We start from the raw sequence: 21718 nt of genomic DNA, 5'->3' as shown, positions 1-21718 counted from the left end.
CGGTCCTGTTGTTTTCTCCTCCAGATTGTTCATCCAGTTTATCTTCTTTAGACAGACCTGCAGAGATAATAACATGCACAAAAACAAGACAGAGAAAAACCAAGCAACAATATACAACAAAACAACAACAACAAACCAATGACAAAAAACAAAACAAAACAAAACAAGAAAGAAAATCTTGTAGTTAGTTCAACAATCGTTTGTTGGCCTTTAGGAGTGTTTTCCAGTCCAGTCTGCTGCAGCACCATGCCCTGGCCCCAAAGTCCACCTTCAGCATTCTCTGGGGACCTTGCCATTCCATTTCCTTGCTGTTCTGCAGCACACACCCCCACACCTCCAGTGCTTTGTCTTGGTGTGGTGGGATCAGATCGGGTGCAATTCCCACATTGTGTCTCCGGTGCTGTCCCCCGCAGGGCCATGGGTCAGTGAGAGGCGTCACGGCTCATAGTGGGGCTGGCCATGTGGTCCTTATACACAAATTTCTTCAGAGAAAAAAAAAGCATCCATATGATAGCTATCACATACATTGAAAAGCTTTGGCATGCAATTGGTAAACGTGTAAGTATTCAACACATTCAACTATGTTCTATGGGTGTCAATTACTCTAAACAGAAGATATATATCCAGGTGAAGGTCAGTTGGAGTTCCTGTGTGGTACAAGGTTACTAACCATTAGGTTGAATATTCTAATTCACCCAGTGGCACAAGATAAGGCCTAGCAATCTATTTGTGAAAATGGGCCACTGAAAACTATTAAACACATTTCTATTGTCACACATGCTAGGTTACCTTGAATCAGAGTCGATGTGATTTCTATGGGGAGGTCAATTAGCACAGTGAAGTTACTAGTGTAGAGCATATGGATTTATAACATGAGTTAGAAACATTCACGCATCAAAGGCATAACCATGTATCAAATTGTGTTGCCTGAACTTTAGAGGTGTCCCAGATTTTGTAAGAGGGACTGTGCTCAGCTCCAAATGAGTTCCTTTTGCTGGTTTGTTTGTTTTTTTGGCTGCTAATATGAAGATAAGCAATGTCTTGCCTTTATTGTCTTGTTTTCTTCAAGTTAACTCCTTTTGAATAGCAGTACTGGAATATCTTAACAATAGAGTAGGACTTCATTGAATTTACATGATGGAGGACAGAAGGTATTCTATGCCTAATCACTAATGTGTACTTGCATACATTTCTACATGAATGGTAGAATTTGGTCAGGGTCACTTTCATTATAACTTAAAGTTATGGAGGAAAAGGAAAAACTTCAAGTGTTTTATGAATTATGATTATTTGCCAAAAACAACTTGGGGGCTGAGAATGAACAAGCCGGCTTGTGTCAGTTCAGAACTCTCACAGACTCTATTTCTCTCATTAAACACTATTTCTTCTTAATTCATTTCTGCCTTCTATAATATGAGATATGAAATGAAATCTTTAATAGCAACATCAGGAACACTTTTTACACTGGTGCTTAAAATTTGCTGGAATGTGTATGCACTCTAGCACCACCCCCCAAATAGAATAAGAAACAAAACTCGCAATTTAAAAAGAATATGTCACACCATTAAAAAGTATATGAAGATGGCTATAATTCCATAACAATTCCTATTCAGACAGTCCTGTGTTGCATAATGCAGTGCTATTTCAAACCTTTTCTTTCCAGAAAATTTACAGAGATGCCTTTTAAAACCACTTTTGTCCATAAATGAAATATTATCACTGTACATTGCTTAAGTGCCCACATTTTCATATCAGAGATATTCCTTTCTGTGTAATAAATGGTCCTGTTTGAAAATTTTAAAAAAGATTATAAGTCCTTATAGATCACGAAGAAGGAAATAATCAAATATTTAAAAACCTACAGCTCTCCTGTCAAAAATAAATAAGGCAATAATTAAAACATAATACATATAAACTTCAAGTATAAAAATACATAGATTATTTTTATAAAAGTATTATTAATGTTTATCAAGTGAGGGGAGATTAATAAATTGAGACACCACATAGTTATTTTCAGTAAAATCTTTAATATAGGGAATTCAACCAATTCTAATTCAATACCGCAGGGTTGGTTCTGGCTCATAACCACCCTACAGAAGGTTTCCAGCCTATGAATTGTTACAGCAGCAGACAGCCTCATCTCTCTCCTGTAAAGCAGTTGCTGGGGGTCAATGTTAGACTTTGTGGTTAGCACGCAGCCCATCGCTTACCCAACAGCACCACCGGGGCTCCATTGTTACAATATAGGAGGGAGTTAAAGTTGCAGGTGGAATTAAGATGGTTAATCAGATAACTTCAAAATAAGTCTAGCTTGAATTATCAGTGTCACATGAAGAGTATCCTGAATTAGCCAGGAGGGGCCAATGTACTAACAACTGCTCTTAAAATAAATATAGAAATAAGATCCAGAACAGTCAGTGTCAGAGTTCTATGACTGATGTCAGAAAGACTCAAGCAGCTTTGCTGACTTGAAGATGGAAGGGGACCAATGATGAAGAGAAAAAGCAATCGAAAGTTTGCCCTAGAACCTCCTGAAAGGAATGTAGTGCTACTGACATTTTAATTTTATCCCAGTATCAACTGTTCTGGACTTTCAACTTCCCAAAATGTAAAATCATAAATTTGTGTTGTTTTGAGTCACAAAGTTTTTGGTGATAATTGTTTGAGCAGCTATTGGACACTAATTTACCAATAAACAAGGTTTATCATTGAAAAACTGATTCTAAAACAGATATGAATGTATAAACACGTAGAATACTCAAAATCATGTTGAAACAAAGGAAGAAATTTGGGGAAATTACACTATCTAATCCAGGGTGCTCAATACCTCGATCGCAATCTACTAGTCGATCGCATGGCATTAAAAAAAATAGACGTAGACCTGTCATTAATCCCGTCACTTAATTGATATAAAGTGCAGCCAATCAGATGTAATCCTAGGTATCAAATGCATGTGCAAACAACTGCGCTAAGTAGAGCAAAACTGACAAGCTAAGTTATCGCCAATTTTTAGACCTTGTGTTTTTCTCTTAAATGTAAGAAAGGGTATTAAAATGAGTGGGGGAGCTGGACCAACAAGAAGACAAGAATGTGTCACTTTCATACTGAATGGGAGATTTTGACACTACAAGCCGACATTCAGCTGAAGTCTACTGGACGTCCCCTTGCAGAAACGTCGCAGGGAGGAGATGAGTCAGTCAGGGTGCGATGTAGCAACGATGAAACAAACAACTTTCCTCCAGTTCATAAATGCTTCCTCTCCCCCAACAGCATGATCCCAATTCTACCTTACAAACCTGGCTAGACCAGAGGATGCACACTGGTACAGATAGGAACTGGAAACACAGGGAATCCAGGACAGATGATCCCTTCAGCATCAGTGGTGAGAGTGGCAATAACGGGAGCGTGGAGGAAAGGTGGCGTGGAAAGGGGGAACAGATTACAAGGATCTACATATAACCCCCTCCCTGGGGGATGGACAACAGAAAAGTGGGTGAAGGGAGATGTTGGACATTGTAAGATGTGACAAAATAATGGTAATTTATATATTTATTAATTATCAATGGTTCATGAGGGAGTGGGGCACGGGGAGGAAGGGTAAAAATGAGGAGCTGATACTAAGTAGAAAGCAAATGTTTTGAGAATGATGATGGCAACGAATGTACAAATGTGCTTGACACAGTGGATGTATGCATGGATTGTGATAAGAGTTGTATGAGCCTCCTATAAAATGATTAAAAAGAAAAAAGATTCTTAGCAAATTATTATCTACTATAAACAATATCCTAAAATAAGAATATATTAGAAGCAGATATATAATATGACTGCTTATATTCAATAATATGCTTGATTTTCAAGCAAGGACAATTAATAAGAAAATTAGGTTGATGCTAGAGAAATGACAAAAGGAAAAATTAAGTCATTATTCAGAATTTAAGATTGTCCACCTAGAAAATGGATCACCAGATCCTCCTTGTTTTCTGCTTCTTAGCATGTTTCCAGCATCATAGCAATACCGAAGCCACCAGTGTGATAATCTGACAGATATCCGACAAAAAAAAAACCTGGCAAGTGAAAACTATTTGAATAGTAGTGAAACATTGTCTAATATAGTGCCAGAACCTCATAAGGCCCTTAAATAAGACTAAGAGCTGCCTCCTCAAAACAGAGTCAACGCTGACACCATGAAGGGCTTTTGAGACCTTCATTTGATGATGTTCCACGAGTTGAAATTAGAAACAGCTGCACACACCCACTGAGATTCAGAACGTGAAATATGTGAAGTATGAATCTGGGAACATGAAAAATAAAATGGAATATTTGAAGATAAGTATCCTAAGCATTAGTAAGCTTCAAAGGACTAGCTTTGATCATTTTGAATTAGCGAATCATATGGCCTGTCATACCCCAAAATGGCAAATCGAAGAGGAATTGTGTCATACTTATGGTTTAAACAAATCAATATCTATACTGAGGTACAACATCACCCATTACAGAATGTTGTGCACAAGAAAGACCGGTTAATATGATTGTTAATAAAATTTGAGTACCAATCACTAATGCTAATGATGAAGAAATTGAAGGTATTTATCAATGACTGCAGTCCGAAGTGGATAATATGTACAATCAAGATACAGTGATAATTACTATGCTAAATCCACCCCATTGAAGGACTTCTCTTTTTCACTGACCCTCTACTTAACATACTGCCCTATGCCCAGCATTGTTTCTCCTTAAAATGTGTCCGAAGTGCTTGAGCTGAAGTCTCGCCATCCTCACTTTTAAGGGGCATTCTGGCTGTACTTCTAAGACCAATTTGTTTATTCTTCTGCCAGTTGATAGTACTTTCAATATTCTTTGCCAGCAGCATAACCCCAATGCCCCAATTCTTCTTTAGTCTTCCTTATCCACAGTCCCACTTTCATTAGCATAGGAGGCCATTGAAAATGTCTGGCCTGGGTAAAACACAGCTTAGTTCTCAAGGAGGCATCCCTGCACTTCAACGCTTTTAAAGAGGTGTTCTGCAGGTGATTTGCCCAATGCAATGTCTTTTGAATTCTTGAGTGCTGCTTCCATGGGAATTGATTGCAGATCCAAGCAGAATGAAATCCTTGTCAATTTTGACTGTTTCTGCTTACTATGGTGCTGATTCAGTTGTGAGGATTTTGGTTTTCTTTATATTGAATTGCAATCTATATTGAAGGTTTCAGTCTTTCATTTTCATCAGCAAATTCTCCAAGTGGTCCTCGCTTTCAGCAAGCAAGGTTGTATCAGTTACATACCACAGATTATTGACTTTTTCCAATCCCGATGCCCCATTCTTCTTTATATGGCCCAGCACCCCCACCGCTACCCCACAGCATGCAGATTGAGAAGTACAGTGAAAGAATACAACCCAGATAAGCACCTTTCCTGAGTTTAAACCAGGCAGTGTCCTCTTGTTCAGTTCCAATGACTGCCTCTTGGTCTATGTAAGGCTCCACAAGAGCACACAATGAAGTGTTTTGGAATTCCCATTCTTCTTATTGCTATCCATAATTTGTTATAAGCCACACATGCAAATGCCTTAGCATAGTCAAGAAAACACAAGTAAACATCTTTCTGTTATTTTCTGGTTCCAGCCAAAATCCATCTGATGTCATCCGTGATACTGCTAATTCCTCTTCTGAATCCAGCTCAGATTTCTGGCAACTTTTGATGGACTGCTGCAACCATTGTTGCAGAAAAATGTACTTGCATGTGATGTTAATAATGTTGTGAAATGCTTTCTACATTTTGTTGGGCCACCTTTCTTTGGAATGGGCACAAATATGGCTAACTTCCAGTTGATTGGCCAGGTAGCTTTCTTCCAAATTTCTTAACATAGACTTCCAAATTTCTTGAGCTATAGTTATTCATCAGTCTGTTGAAACACTTCCATTGTTATTCTATACTTTCCTAGTATTCTGCTTTTAGCTAACACCAGTGCAGCTTGGACTTCTCCTTCAATACCATTGATCATTTTGTACCTCTTGAAATGGTTTAATGTCAACATTGTGCTTTTTTAAAAATACTTTTATTGGGGCTCTTACATCTCTTATCGCAATCCATACATTCCTCCAGTGTGTCAACCAAGCACTTTTGCACATATGCCGCCATCATTTTCAAAGCATTCTTTCCACTTGAGCCCCTTATATTCACTCCCCTTTTCTTCCCCCTCCCCTCACCCTCCCTCAAGAACCCTTGATAAGTTATAGATTATTTTTCCCATATCTTACATCATCCTCCGTCGCCCCTCACCCACGTTTCCATTATTCGTCCTAGGGGGTTCTAGTTTGATCCTTGTGATCAGTTTCCTCTTTCTCCCCCCACCCTCCCCTTATCCTCCTGGTATCTCTGCTCTCCTTGTTGGCCCTGAGGGGTCTCTCTATCTTGGATTCCCTGTGTTTTGGGCTCTTATCTGTAGCAGTGTGCATGTTCTGGTCTAATCCGATTTGTAGGTAGAATTGAGGTCATGATAGTGGGGTGAAGGAAGCACCAAAGAACTAGAGGAAAGTTGTATTCCATCGGTGCTACACTGCACCTTGACTGGCTCATCTCTTCGGTGACTGATTGCTTTTGTTGCAGTAACTCTGTGCACTCCTTCCATCATCTTTTGATGCTTCCTCTATCATTCAATACTTTCCCCATAAAATCATTCTATATTGCAACTTGAGGTTTAATTTTCGCCCACTTCTTTTAGCTTGAGATACACTGAGCATGTTCTTCCTTTTTGATTTTCCAACTCCAGATCTCTATGCATTTTCCTACTCCACGTTTACTTCATCATTTCTTCCATGTGCTTTAGCAACACCACAATCAAGAGCAAGTCTGAGTCTCTTCTGACATCCACTTTGGTCTCTTTTTCCTTTTTGTTGAACTTTTACTTTCTTAATGTATGAGGTCCTTGCTGTCACCTCCGAGCTCGTCAGGTCCTCTGTCATTAGTGTTCAGTGCAACAAAGCTGTTCTTGAAATGTTCTCTAAATTCAGGTAGGATATACTCAAGACTGTCTTTTGACTCTTTTGGAGTTATCATTTTCTTCAGCATCAACCTGAACTTCCATAAGAGCAGTTGATAGTCTGTCGCTGACCTTGTTTGGGTTGATGCTATTGAGCTTCACCATCTCTTTCCTCAGACAGTGTCAATTTCATTCCTGTGTATTTTACCTGGTGAATTCGATGAGTAACATTGGTGCTTATGTGCGTGAAAAGCTGTGTTTGCAATCACAAGGCTGTTGGACTTGCAGAATTCTATCACGCTGTTTCCAGTTTGGTTTCTAGTGCCAACGCCATATTTTCCCATTACTGTTCCTTTCCCTTTGTTCCCAACTTTCTCATTCCGATCACCAATAATTTTGATTAGATGCTTGACTAATTTCAGACTAAAGAGGTTAGTAGCATTCTTTAATTTCCTCCTCAGTATCTTCAATAGTTAGTGCTTAGATTTGAATAGTAGTTGTATGTATTGATCTTCCTTTTATATATACATAAATGTGGTGTCAATTTGAGACGATTAGGAGTGAAGGGGTTGAGTCTGGCTTGTCAATCAAGATATAAACAATGAGGCCTCTGTGTGGGCTTGGCCTTCTCCTGAGAATTCCTAAATTTCTTCCTTGGAGATGGGAGACCCTCTCTGCTCTACTGGAGATGCTCTACTGACAAGACACTCTCTGCAAGACATCCTTGAGGAGAAGCCACATGGATGGTTACCCTGATGCAGCCAGAACCATGGACCTGGAGAAGCCACCTACAGACCCCTGCCAGTGCTGAGATGCTTACAATGCCACTGGATCCAAAGACTTTCTACCCACTGGCCTGTGATCATGCTGCATTCGGCATCATTACTTGTGCCCCATCAGTCTGAAGAGGACTTTATGGGTTGATGTTGGACATATAGCCCAATATCGGACTTATAGACTTGGACTGGACTGAGTTGGGATGCTTTCTCATTGTACAATTACCTTGAATATAAAATTATCTCTTATACATGTGTTTCTATGGATTTGTCTCTAGTCTACCTGGACTAACACAATATTTTATTAAACTCAACATTGTACTTCAAGATAGATTGAAATGTTCTTTTTAATGATGACTGTGAGGTAATTCCTCTGAATTTGTCATTACTGGAATAGTAAACCATGTGATTGTGTGACTCAAAGTGACCATATCAGTAATCTACCTCAACTCAGTAATTTCTAGAATATTTATTTTTATGAATTCCATTTCATTTTTGACAACTTCTAATTACCCTCACTTCATACTTGCACATTCCACATTATGATTGTTAACAGACATTTACAACTCTACGTTCCCATGTTAGTCATGTCTCATCAGCAAATGGAGCTCCCCATTGCTTTACTCAACCCATGTCATTGATGTCCACTCTACTTTAAGGAAGCAGCTCTTTTCCAGTTGTACTTGAGTGCCTTCCAATCTGAGTGGCTCATTTTTGGCACTATACTTGACTGTTATTCATAAGGTTTCAGTGTCTAATCCCTCAGAAGTGGTCAACTTATATCTTCTTCATAAACTGTTCTTAGTCTGGAATCTTTCTGAAGCCTATTCAGCACTCACAACCTTCCTGGTCTTTCGAATACCGGTGGCACAGCTTCTAGCATTGCAAAAACATGCAAGCCAGTACAACACAACAAACTGACAGCTGAGTAGTGGCATAGAGGTTAAGATTCACAATATATATTTTGGGGGACAAATTTCAATCCATAGCAGAAACAGTCCACCTGAATTTCTCCTGGATTGGGGAACAATGATTCGGGACAGGACAGGTCAGAGTGGGAGGGTGTCCCTGCTGGCAGGGGTGGGCTAGTCTCACCACATCTTCACATTATGCTAATAGAACACAGACACAGTAAGACACCAGTTGTAGAAAGAAAATTAAGAGGATCTTTAAATTTTTTTAAAACTTTATTATGAGTTGGGGATGCTTGATAGAACAAATTATCTATTTTACATTCAACAATGTGTGCACATCTTGTTGCAACTCCCTCAATGTATCCTTACCCACTCCACTTCCTCCCTCAATGTATCCTTATGCGTTCTACTTCCTTGTGTCCATTCTTCCTTCTTTCCTAAACTTTTGCACTTTGACTTGGGGAATGATACTCTTTTGATAGTATATATATATATATACTATATAAAAAAATATAAACACACACACACACACACACACGCACACATACACACACACACATATGTGTGTGTAAAATGACAGGGGTGGGTCAGTTCTAGATCTGAAGGGTGATTAAGAGCCATAGTCTTGGGGATACCACTACTTGCCTGGTCTTCTTTATGAAAACTTTGAGGTTCTTGAAGGCACAAGGACAGATAAACGAATTGTGTACCACACAGTGTCTCACAAGGAGTGTCTTACACTACAGAAGAAAAGAACCACGAACAAATTCAAGTCCAGAGCTACAGTTCTTGACACTTTGAATAGCAGCCCCCCGTAATCTTAAAATGTCCAAATCCAAAGAAAATCCCCATCACCCAGTCTTGTGTCCTCTTCAGATCTCATCTTTAGGGCCTGTGAGAGACACCTCGGAACTCTTGGCACTGTCACTGACTGGAGTGGAACACAGATAGGAAATGGTTACAGCCCACAGGAGATGAAACCAGGAGAATAGGGATTATGAGGTAAGGAGGTGGTCCCATCTATGCTATCCCAAGGAACTCAAGGTTAGCCTCCCTCCCTCCTCACTTACTTGCAGCTTGGGCATAGCTCCCTTGTTTTGCCCCTGAGGGAAGAAAGCATTCTGTGTGAGATTGGGGAGGAGACAGGACCACAAACTCCTAAAAGAGCTAGTTAATCCTGGACTCCAGGGAAGTTTCCAGACCATGACTACAAATCCAGAGCAGAAGGAAACATAAGGAAATATGTGCCGACCACTGACCAGGCTCCCTGCTGGAAGGCTGTCTGCAATGGGATCCTTCTGTGATCTGAGGCTATTGGGAATCAGGTATACATCATCAGAACCATTATCTTGAAGGACCTGTCCTTTATTTTCACATGCCCTTTATGAAGAGCAATTGTTAGCACACAGGGTTCCAGAATGGGTCAGCACATGTGTGGATTGTCCCTTCCATATCCAAGCCACTGTCATCGAGTCAATGCAGACTCATTGCTACCCTACAGGACAGGGCAGAACTGCACCTGTGAGCTTCTGAAACTGGAACTGTTTAAAAACTAGAAAGCCCTCTCTCTCTCTCCTGGAGTGGCTGATGGTTTAGAATGGAGGATCATGAGGAAGACATAGCTCAATGTGTAACCACTATGCAACCAGCATGAGATGGTAAATCTCTTAGCGAGACTTGAATTCCTCCTCGCCCTGGCACCTGCAGTGGGAAGAATCTCAGATCCCACCCCCATCTATACCTGAATTGTTCCTCTTCCAGATCACAACCACAAACACAACTGTTGTAAGGACCACTGCTCCAAGGAGGACCAGGCTAGTAGCCCCCAAGAGGGGCTCAGTAAGCTCAGTAGACTGTCCTGTAAAGAGAAAAGAGGTCTCTAGAAAAGATTCTGTTTTCCCTGGGATGAGGCTTCACCCTCATCCCCCTTCTTACCCCATCTCAGGATGTGGGGCTCAGGCAGCCCCTCATGCTGCACACGGCATGTGTATCTCTGCTCTTCTCCAATGGGAACCACTATGGCTGCCCACTTCTGGAAGGTTCCATCCCCAGAAGGCCTGGTCTCCACAAGCTCCACATCCTGGATCTGGTCCTCCTGGTCCCGCTGCCAGGTAAGGGTGATTCCTGAAGGGTAGAAGCCCCGGGCCCAGCACCTCAGTGTGGCCTCTTGTTCAGAGATGGGGTGGCGAGTCACGTGTGTCTTTGGGGCATCTGAAAGAATGAGTGAGAACATTCAACATTCCATTACCAAACACGGGCAGCTGGAGCACGTTTTGTGTGACTATCCTGAGAATGGACAGGGCAAATGGGGCTGAGGATGGAATGTAAAACTTAAGCACATGCTTGCACAATAGATCTGGGACACTCTCATATTCCTTAGAGAGCTCTAGAATCAAGATGAGTCAAGTCAGAATAAGACGCTCCAGGTATCTGATGGGGAGAACAGAGAGTTCTAGTTCTGACCTGGATGGAAGGCAAGAAACTCAGAAAAGCTGGAATCAGACTTCCAAACACTTTAGGTATTGCGCAGAGAACAAGGCTTAGTGGAAAAAGCCCCTGGTAGTTCCCAAGGTTGATTCCAGGATCAAATGGATCTGCTGATCAGTCAAGGATTGTCTATCTTTCTCTCCCTAGCTGAGCCCTAGCAGCGCAGTGATGAAAGTGCTTGGCTGCTAATTGACAGGTCAGCAGTTTGAACACTGCAGCCATTTAGTGGGACAGAGGTCTATCAGTGAGCTTCTGTAAAGATTTATGGCCTTTGAAATCTTATGGAGGGACTTATGATAAGTTAGTGAACTGGGTAGACACATTAGCTAGGTCTTCTCCCACCATGATGGAAGACCATAGGAAATTGATATGGATGATCATCCTGGAACTCTGAGCTTTAGATAGAATGATAGAAAAGTGGACTGAGTACCTACTCTGAGAAGCTGAATAAAAGCAGCAAATGGGGCGATAAATGGAACTGGTGACATACAGAACAGCAACCTGATATTTGGCTCTACTTGTCCAGTGCCACGCAAGTGACCACATCAGCAGCTTGAAACCAGAATACAGTACTCTGTTCCTGCCCTGTTCCCCATATCCTCCTGATGACTAGAAGCATGGTTAGTTCCCACCCTCACTCATCTTGCCCAGTAGCTGGTGACATCCCCAAACTCTCTTCTACATCACCCTGATGCCAGAGGCATGTGTTTGTCAAAGTCCTTGAGTAAACACCACCCCCACACGAAGTATGCATACTCTGTCTCCTTGGACCAACAGAAACATAAAGATTTAGTAAACACTAAACATTAGTAACAAGGATATGATAAGACAATCCACTTACAAAATGACTTCAGTGCAGAAAAATACATAGAAAAAATAAGTAGCACCACAAAGGAACACAAAGCAAATGACAATAATACATCTACATCTGTTGATAACTACAACGAATGAAAAATGGAATAAATGTACCACTCAAGGGGCAGAGAGAAGGAAATTGATAATAAAGCAGGATCTATTTAGATGCTGTCTACAAGACACACAATGACAAAAAATAGACTTAAAAAGCAAGGCATATAAAAATATGTCAACATCAACCTAATGGCAATAAAAAAAGAACTGGAAAGCAATATTGATTTCTGTTAAAATAGACTTAAGGCAAAAACCAGCAAAAAAGAGAAGAGAGCACAGTATGTAGTTACTGAAGGCTAACTCAACCGAAAGGATATAGCCATAATAAATATCCAAGCACCCAAAGAAAGAGCTACAAAATACAAAAATCAAACTTTAACAGGAATTGAAAAGACAAGTAGATAACAATAGTAGAAGACCTTAATACAGCATTTTTGATGAAGGACATAACAGCTAGAAAGGAACTTGACAAAGATACGAAGAATTAAACAACACAATCAACAAACTCGACCTCATAGACATATATAGAACATTCTATTAAACAATACAGTATATATTATTTTCCAGTACAAATGAAATATTCTTCAGACTGGATTGTATGTATATGTTAGGCCATAAAGTAAACACTGAAATAACACAAAGTATCTTCTCAGATCAGAATAATATTATGTTAGAAATCCAGTAGAGTCTGAACAAGAAAAAAATTAATTACATGAAATCTGAAAAACACCTTGCTTAAAAATTATTGGGTAGTAGAAGAAATAAAAAATGTAATAAAAAATTCCTAAACTCAAATTAGAATGAAAATACATCATACCCAAACCATTGGGACACAGAAAAAACAACATTTATATGAAGTAATTATAAATCTGATATCATACCCAGGCAAAACCAATTTGTAGGGCAATGTAAAGCAATAAATACACATATTAAAAATAAATGAGAACAAAATTCAACAATTAACCCAAAATCACCCACAAGAAAAATTGTGCAGCAAAATATGTGTAGAATAACTAGGAAAAAATAAATCATAAATATTAGAAAGGAAATAAATGAAACAAAAACATATACAAAAAAAGCATCAACAAAGCTAGAAGTTGGTTCTTTGAAAGGATTAATAAAATCGATAAAACTGGCAAAGGAAAAGAAGATGATGCAAATAACATGAATAAGTTATGAAATGAGTCACGTCACAATAAAACTAATTGAAACAAAAAAGGATAATATCAGAATACTATGAAGAACGGTACTTCAACAAATTTGAAGATCTAGAATAAATGAATACATTTCTAAATATATATTACCTACATCAATGAACAAATGTTGAGGAAGAAAATTGGAGCATATCCGTAACAACAAATGAAATTCAACAGGTTATTAAAAACTCTCAATAACAAAAAAACAAACAAAAAATAGTTCCTTCCCAGATGGCTTCACTGACATTCACTGCTGAATTCTGCCAAACACTGAGAGAAGAGCTACACTACTTAGCTGGAATCCTAAAATATATATATACATAAAAGGAAAGAGCACTCCTGAAACAACTTTTTTTAAATCATTTTACTAGGGGCTCTTACAACTCTTATCACAACCCATACACTCATCAATTGTGTAAAGCGCATTTGTACATTCATTGCCCTCATCATTCTCAAAACATTTCCTCTCCACTTAAACCCCTCGCATTAGGTCCTCATTTTTCCCCTCCCTCCCCGCTCCCCCCTCCCTCATGAGCCCTTGATAGTTTATAAATTGTTATTTTGTCATATCTTGCCCTGTCCGACACAATTTTATGAAGTATGTATAAATCTGATACCATGCCCAGGCAAAACCAAACCTATGATTTGATTCTGATTCGTAGCAACTTTCTAGGACACAGTTGAACTGCCCTTGGGGGTTTCCATGGCTGTGCATCTTTACAGGAGCAGAAAGCTTCATCTTCTCCCTTGGAGCAGCTGGTGGTTTCAAACTGCTGACCTTATGTTTAGCACCCAACATGTAACCTGTGGGATTATAAAGAGACTTTTCCCCAGCTTTGTCTCCCCCAGCGACATGCCAAGCATTGGGGGCATTTTGCTGGCATGTGGGGGGAGGTCAGATACTTGCAGGCATCCTCCCTGAGGGCAGTCACCAGACTGCAGAGGGTCCCGCTCCCTGCTGTTAAGGACAATGGACTACTTCTCCCTGAGGCTGGCTACCATTAGCTTGGTTCCTGTAGGTGGGGTTTACACCCTACTGATAATGGTTCTTATGGAGATCCAGAGAACAGATCAAACCCTGTCTCCTGACATCCAAAGTTGAGCTGCCACCCTGACTCTAGGATATGCCCATCTTGTCACATGTATACCCCCAATCCCTCCTTTTCCTATTACGTGTTTATTCCTAGATTGTCCCCCTCTCATTGCTGTATAACCCATAGTGCAACCCATTTCTCTGACGTATGACTTTGCCTCTAATTAGTGGGCTTGCACTGCCCCCAAATATATAAAGTCCTGGGTTAGCAATAAACAGATCTCTCTCTCCCTCTCCCACTCTCTCTCTCTCTCTCTGCTCCTCCCTTGACCTCTAGTTGGGTCCCTCTCCTCCCCTGTTCCCTTTCCCCTTGCCCTCCTACCCTTCCCTCTCTCTCCACCTGGACCACCAAGCGGGGCTGAGGTGAGCAATACTACCATGAAATGTTGTCTGACTTCATTATTTCAATCTCTCTCTTCTATCTCTCATGCTCTCCATGACTTTAATATGATATTTATATATCTGAACCGTACAATTGTGCTTACTGGACCCATGATTAGTGGTGGGGGGCTGGCACCCCCTACTCCGACCACAGTAACCCACCAGGGTTCCTTAAGTGAGTCAAGGCAAAGACACCTCTTAAAAGAAAAATTATACACCAGTAACCCTCATGAGCAATGATGCTAAGATTCTCAATGAAATCCCAACCAATAGATGCCAACACCATATAAAAAAAGCAATACATCTTGACCAGATACACAAAGGTGCTTCAGCATCAGAAAAATAACCACAAGTTAAACACAGGAAAGTGATCACATGACTAGATTAATTTTTACAGAAAAGGTATTTAACAAGTCCAACACCCATTCCTGAAAAAAACAAAATAGGAATAGGAAGGGATTTTTCAGCATAATTAAGGGTATATATACAAAGCCATGGTCAACATGATTCTAATGGAGAGCATGAAAGCATTCCCCTCGTGAAGAGAAAAGAGACAAGGATACCCCTTATTTCCCTTTCTAACCAATGTTTTATTAGAAGTCCTAAGCACAGATATAGACAAGAGAGGGAAATAACAAGCATCCATATTGGCAGAGAAGAAGTAAAACTGTACTTGTGTGTGGTATGATGCTCTGCTAGAAAAACCCCAAATCTCAGCAAGAATATTATGGGAACTAATGGAAGGATTCATTCAGTAAAGGGGCAGGGTACAACTTCAACACATACTAATAAAACTTCTAAAGTGAAATCATGAAAATGATGTCATTTTTAATAGTTACCAGAAAAATGAAATACTTAGGGAAAAAAAATCTAACCATAGAAACAAAAGATATATACAAAGAAACTCACAATACAGTGCTATACTAAACCTATGTAACTACCATGCGTATGAATAGACTCAAAATGTCAGCATTGCCCAATGTGATCTACAGATATAATGCAACAGTGATCCAGATTCCAGTGTCAGTCGTTAAAGGAATGCAAGCTTAATCACCAACTTCATATGGGGACAGGAGAGACCCTGGACAACCAACACACTATTCATGCAGGAGGACCAATACTTCCTGGTCTCAAAGTCCACCACCCAACCACAGTCATCAAAGCAGCCTGGTACTTGTCAATGACAGTCACCTAGACCAATGGAGCAGATTTGAGGAACCAGGAGTAATGCCACTGACCTCCAGGCAGCCTACTTTTGAAAAAGGGCCAGAGTGCATTCAACGTGGATGAGAGATAGTCTCTGTAATAAATGATGCTAGGAAAAGTGGACACAAATATGCAGAAAAATAATATCGGACCTTTATCATATCTCACACCATGTTAAACATACAAATATATACATACAAATAACTGTAGTTGAACAAAAGGTCTAAATGTAAAACCTAAAACTATAACGAGCATCATTGAAGAAATAGAGAGAATTTAGGGAGTTTTGATAGAGGGTATAAATGCACCATCAAACATAACTAAAACACACCAACAGCAGAAGCCAAAGAAGCTGCTTGGAACCTTCTAAAAAGTAGATGCTTACGTGAATCAGAAATTTCACTAAAAGAGTCTGAAGAGATTCAACGGATAAGGAATACATTTTGACAATAACGTGACTAAAGATTAATCTTTAAAACTTATAGAAAACTTCAACACAGCAACAAGAAAAAGACAAATAATCCAATTCAAACATAGGCACAGCACATGAACAGAAAACAGGCATTGAAAATGTCATTCAGGCTGCCAACAAACATGAAAAAAGTGCTGTCAGCATAAGCTGCTGTTAGACATGCAAATCAAAACAAAGGTTAGCTACCATCTCACCCAGCTTTAGCAAAGAAGTTTGTGAGAGAGAAGCAAACAACCACAGTGATTGCACACGGCTCAGTTTGAAGGTGTTGTGTGTGGCGGTGGGGGTGGGGGCTCTAAGATAGATGTGTTGATTGAACAAATCCCCTTGATGTGATTGAACCCTTTAATTGTATGATATGTGAATTATGTGCCAATAAAACTGTTGGGGGTAAAACGTTCCATTGGGCGGAGCTTTCATAGTATGCATTTTTCCTGCTGGGTGAGCATCATTCGACTTGCTCTGAGTTAGTGCCCTCAGAGGCATCACCTGAGAAGGTTCTCTCTGTCCACGGTGGATTTTTTTTGTAAGGGTAGTTTTGCTCAAACCTCGTTTTTTGTGATGGCCAATTTAAGAGAAGTGCATGCAGCTGTTAAATTTGTTTCCTGCTCAGGAAAAATGCCGCAGAAACTGTTGTGATGTTGAACACAGTTTACAAGGACAGCACTATGGGGAAGTCTCAAGTGTATGAGTGGTTTTCTTGTTTCGAAAAAGGTGAAATGTTGATTGAAGACAAACCTCTTTCTAGACGCCTGTCCACTTTGTGAATGGACAAAAATGCACAGAAAGGTCGACTCATAATACATTTGGAGTTCCTTCCACCAAGTCAAACTGATAATCAAGCTTTTTATATAGAGGTTCGAAAAAGATAGTGTAACAGTGTGTGATTGAAAAAAAGGCCTGATTTGTGGCAGATGGAGCATTGGTTTGGACACTATGACAATGTACCCACTCATGCAGCCATCTCAGTGGATCAGTTTTGGGCAAAAAACAACCTGTCTTGCCCCATGCATGTTACTCACCTGACCTCACTCCGCACAACTTCTTTTTGTTTCCACGCATAAAGTGGAACATGAAAGGACAGAGATTTGACAACATAGAAGAGGTGAAGAAAAAATGAGGGAGGTGCTGACATCCATTCAAACAGATGAGTTTAAAATGTTTCCAAGAATGGAATTGCAGATTTGCCAAATGTGTTAAGTGTAATTGAGAGTACTTTGAAGGTTATAAGGTTTTGTAAAAAAGTTTAAATAAATAGCTTTTGGGAAAAAATTCTGTTTTATTTTTTGGGGGGTACCCCCTGGTAGATCTTCTACCCAAGTCTTTGTAACTCCCACTAAATGACTGGATGGGGCTATGCAAATAGGACATGTATAACAATATAGAGAGGACAGGTCAGTTTTCCTAACCACCCCCCAACCTGGCCATCAGGATAAGCAGTCTTTGAAGCAGAAACAGAAAAAGAAATCCTGAGGGCCCTGGGAGAAGAGCACATTCCAGATCTTTGTCTGAAGTGGCAGAGGCCTCAGACACCAGGAGCATTAGAAACTGTGGCATGGACATTCAGAGGAGCAGTGCAGAGACTAAGGGGTACCTTTTCTTTATCTGTCTGGACACTATGGAACTGTAGAACAGAGCCACAGGTGGGCTGCCTTCCTGGTCCATGGAGGCAAAGGCTAAGGGATCAAGTCTCTGAGAGGCTGAGAACTGGAGAGAGAGACTTCACTGCTGGCTGAGGAGACCAATAACTGTATCATTACTTCTTGCTGATCCTGACTTGTGGTAACTTTTTGACTTCCTTAATCAAGTCCCTTAACTGTGAGTATTGTCTGTGATTCCTGTGTGGGCATTACAATAAATTATGAAATCCACCATAGAGGTAGAGTGGTATGGGAAGAATGGATGGTGTAAGGATAAGTATCAAAGAATGGAGCATGCAGGCATGTCCGACTCTGGCCTAGTGTCAATGGGGATGCCAGGGGAGGTCAGATATGTCCACCTCCATTGTCATTGATGGCACAAAGACCTTGAGGGAATGAGTCACTAGCCCTGAGGCTAAACTCTCAGAATATATCAAGGTCAATTGTCATAAAAATCTATAGTTGTTTTTTTTTTTACGTCCTATTGTGGTGATCAGCCACCTAAGGAGCAACTATTAGTTTTGCTAAGCAAAGAAGAGGGAAGATAATCATAGACACATGGAAACCATCAGTTCATTTGGATTAAGAGGCCAAGTGAACATCATTCTTCATGACTTGGAGACCAGAAGAACTAGATGGTGCCCAGCTGCCACCACCAATTGTTCTGGAAGGGATCATCTTAGAAGGTCCTGCATAGTGTGGGAGTAAAAATGTGGAACTAAAAGCAAAAGTCATAAAAAAGCCAGGCTTCCTTGTCAGATCGAGACTGATTGAAACTGGACACTATGACCCTTAGCCTCCTTTCAGGTCTGGTAGTGAACTCACTCTGATAGCTCGATTTTCAGGTAAGCAAGATAGGTTTCTAGGAGAAGCAATAACATTAGGGAGGTTGGCACTACTTAGAATAATCAACCGTTTGAGGTTCAAAGGGCAATATTTATCCAAGGAAACAGTTCAGAAGGTTTAAGAAAGGAAGAGGAATGAAACTTGAAAAGAGAGAAGTAAGTCACATTGTGGATAAGTGATGCTACAATGTGGGGATTGCAGCCAATAACATGACACAACATGTGTACGAATTGTTGAACAGAAAATGGGTTTTCCCTTCACTTCAGAAGAAGGGAATAAAGCAAGCAAGCAAGCAAGCTAGCGAGCTTATAGAATAAGTCCACTCTGTGCTCTGGGGTCGCAGAGTAGAATGAAAAGGAGTAGATTTGGTGGTGCCAGAGAGGCTGGAATCCTAAACGAAGCACTCCTCTGGACAAGTCACTCTACCATATGACCCTGAAATCTGGGCTCCGTCCCCATGTTCCACACCCATGTAGAGGAGTCTCCTTGTGTCCATTCCATTTTCCTCCTCCGTTGGAGAGAGAAAAAACCATGGTAGGGCAATGGGTTCATGATTCAAACCAGCAGCTGCTTTGGGTTGAAAGATGAAACTGCTCCTATAGAGATTTACACACCAGAAACTCTAAAGAACCGTTCAACTTTGCCCCACCAAGAATCAGTTGGTATGAGTTGGAAATAATAGCTGTGGATTTTTTTTGGAGAGGAAAGCAGGGCACACTAAAAGAAATTTAGTGGGGGTCCCTGGCCCTTCTTACCTGTGCGCTGCAGCATCTCTTTCCCACTTTCCAAGTATCTACGCAGCCACTCCATGAACCTGTCTTCCACGTAGTAGGCCCGGTAGCATTCCGCCAAACCGTTCTCTTCCCACTTTCTCTTGGTGGTCTCAGCAGACTCATCAGCAGCAGTCCAGGAGCGCATGTCCTCATTCAGGGCGATGTAATCCTCACCATCGTAGGCTCGCTGATTGTATCCACGGAGGAGGCGTCCATCAGACCCCACGTCACAGCCATACATACCCTGGTAGGTGTGAGACACTGACCCCGCCCCATCATGGTGAGCCCCGCCCACAGACGGCCCCGCCCCTCTTGAGCAGCTCCACTACACAGCTGGCCCCGCCCCGTCCTGTAGCCCAGCACTGCAGCCAGCCCCGCCCCCGCGTTCAGCCACGCCTTCGAGACCCAGACTCCGGCGGTGATTGGTCAGAGCCTGTTTAGTTCCACTCTTTAAAGGAAACCCAAGCCATTCCCGGGTCTGACTCGCTCACAGTAGTCGCTCTGGTTGTAGTACTCCCGCAGGCTCCGCAGGTACTGGCGGTAAGTCTGTTCCCGGATCTTAGCAAAGCGCGTCTGCTCGTCCCAGAACTCCTTCTCCATGAGCTCCATCCACGGCGCCCGCGCCTCCATTCTCGCGTTTGGGACGTCGCTGTCGAAGCGCACGAACTGCGTGTCGTCCACGTAGCCGACGACCATGAGGTGGGGCTGCGCGCGCCCAGGCCTGGACACGGCGGTGATGAAATACCGCAGGGAGTGGGAGCCTGGGGGAGGGGAGCGGCTGAGACCCCGCGCCCCTCTCGGTGCAGTGCCGGAGCCCGGGCTCAAGGGGCGGGGAGACGAGGGGTTCACGGCTCCCCGGGGGGTCCCGCGCTCCCCCCCCCCCCAAAGAAGTCGTTCCCACTCCCACCGCCACACTCACCCGCCCGTGTCCGGGTCACGACCAGAAGCCCCAACTCCAAGAGCAACAGAAGGCACGTCCGGAGCGCCATGACCGTCCAATGGGGTCCTAGGAAGCATCTGAGTCCTGCCCACCAAATGGGGCTGTCTAACGCGGGCCCGCTGTGACAGTGATTGGCTTTCAGGAAATTAGAGCCCAATAGGAGTGAGAGGCGGGATGACGTCACGTGTATCCAGGACAAAGGAGCAGACACAAGTTATGGGAGGGGGAAGTGAAACTGGGGAGACTGGGGAATTCCCAGCGCTAGACCTCACCAACCCAGATGGATCTTGTCCAAGATCTTCTGAGGAGTGCTTCCAATCTCAGGACTTCAGTCAAGAACTGAACCTTAAGTCATAAGGTCCTTAAAACTTCTATTTCAAAAGGAAGTTCCAAAGGACAAAGTAAACTATTACAATGAAATGCACCAAAACAGAATTTAGAAAACCACAAGGAGACAACATTTTTCATGCCAACAGAATGGAGAAAAACTTCAAGACTTGAACTTAAGTATTGACGGATTTTCTGGGCCTAAATCTTGAGTGATGTGGGAAGCATCAAGATAAAATGGAAGGAATGCACAGTCACTGTACCTAAAAAAATTGGTGGACGTTCAGCTATTTCAGGAGATAGCACATGACCAAGAATGGATGATATTGAACAAGTCCAAGTGGCACTGAAGACATTGGAAGCACTCCATTGTCTATGCCAAGAAATTAGGGAGAAAGCTACCCAGTGGAAGAGATCCATATTTGTACCTGTGACTGTCAAGGTTTTGTGTGAACTTGACTGAGCCTGGTTGCCAGTGGTTGGGACTTGCACCAACACCTACCAGATTGCTTGTGGATCCTGAGAGTCTCCAGAGGCCCACTGTCAGACAAAGATTCATTCACTTCTGCAGCCAACAAGCCTGGCCGGCTGACTTTGGAGCTGTCCCCTTCTTTAGGGGCCAGCCTGTGGCCTTTCTGTTGATCTTGAGTTCATCAGCCCTCAAAGCTCTGCAAGTTACAGGAAGCCTCCAGCTTAGTGTAAGATCTACTGCTATGGAACCACCCTGGAGGTGAATTTCCCCACGTTTCCCACTGTGTGCTCCAGTTTCTTGACATAAA

General features: G+C 41.7%; 1 protein-coding gene across 2 annotated transcripts; it reads right to left on the bottom strand.

Moving 5' to 3' along the window:
- Positions 1-8923: 8923 nt before the first annotated feature.
- On the bottom strand, positions 8924-20819 carry LOC101651748 (patr class I histocompatibility antigen, A-2 alpha chain-like). 2 transcript variants are annotated; one of them, XM_004717395.2, is made up of 7 exons: positions 20592-20819; positions 20164-20433; positions 19655-19933; positions 10605-10880; positions 10411-10527; positions 9740-9772; positions 8924-9600 (listed from the first exon to the last, which is right to left on the bottom strand). In XM_004717395.2, exons 1-7 carry the CDS (start codon positions 20659-20661, stop codon positions 9542-9544), a joined length of 1104 nt encoding a protein of 367 aa, XP_004717452.2. In that variant the 5' UTR covers positions 20662-20819; the 3' UTR covers positions 8924-9541. The 2 variants fall into 2 exon arrangements, with proteins under 2 accessions (XP_004717452.2, XP_045154629.1); XM_045298694.1 differs by having other exon boundaries at positions 20164-20393; positions 20592-20595.
- Between the last annotated feature and the right edge of the window lie 899 nt (positions 20820-21718).

The sequence above is a fragment of the Echinops telfairi genome, unplaced genomic scaffold, assembly GCF_000313985.2.
Source record: "Echinops telfairi isolate 266 unplaced genomic scaffold, ASM31398v2 ScPeMD7_7440;HRSCAF=8478, whole genome shotgun sequence".
Classification (NCBI taxonomy): domain Eukaryota; kingdom Metazoa; phylum Chordata; class Mammalia; order Afrosoricida; family Tenrecidae; genus Echinops; species Echinops telfairi.
This window is presented reverse-complemented; position numbering and strand designations above follow the sequence as displayed.

What these genes read in the sequence shown, in the direction of transcription:
- LOC101651748 (XM_004717395.2), bottom strand. Translation starts at nt 20,661, where the DNA reads ATGGCGCTCCGGACGTGCCTTCTGTTGCTCTTGGAGTTGGGGCTTCTG. An exon ending in AGAGATGCTGCAGCGCACAG is followed by an intron (nt 10,881 to 19,654) that starts GTAAGAAGGGCC and finishes TCATTCTTTCAG; the next exon opens with ATGCCCCAAAGACACACGTG. An exon ending in GCCCCACATCCTGAGATGGG is followed by an intron (nt 10,528 to 10,604) that starts GTAAGAAGGGGG and finishes TTCTCTTTACAG; the next exon opens with GACAGTCTACTGAGCTTACT.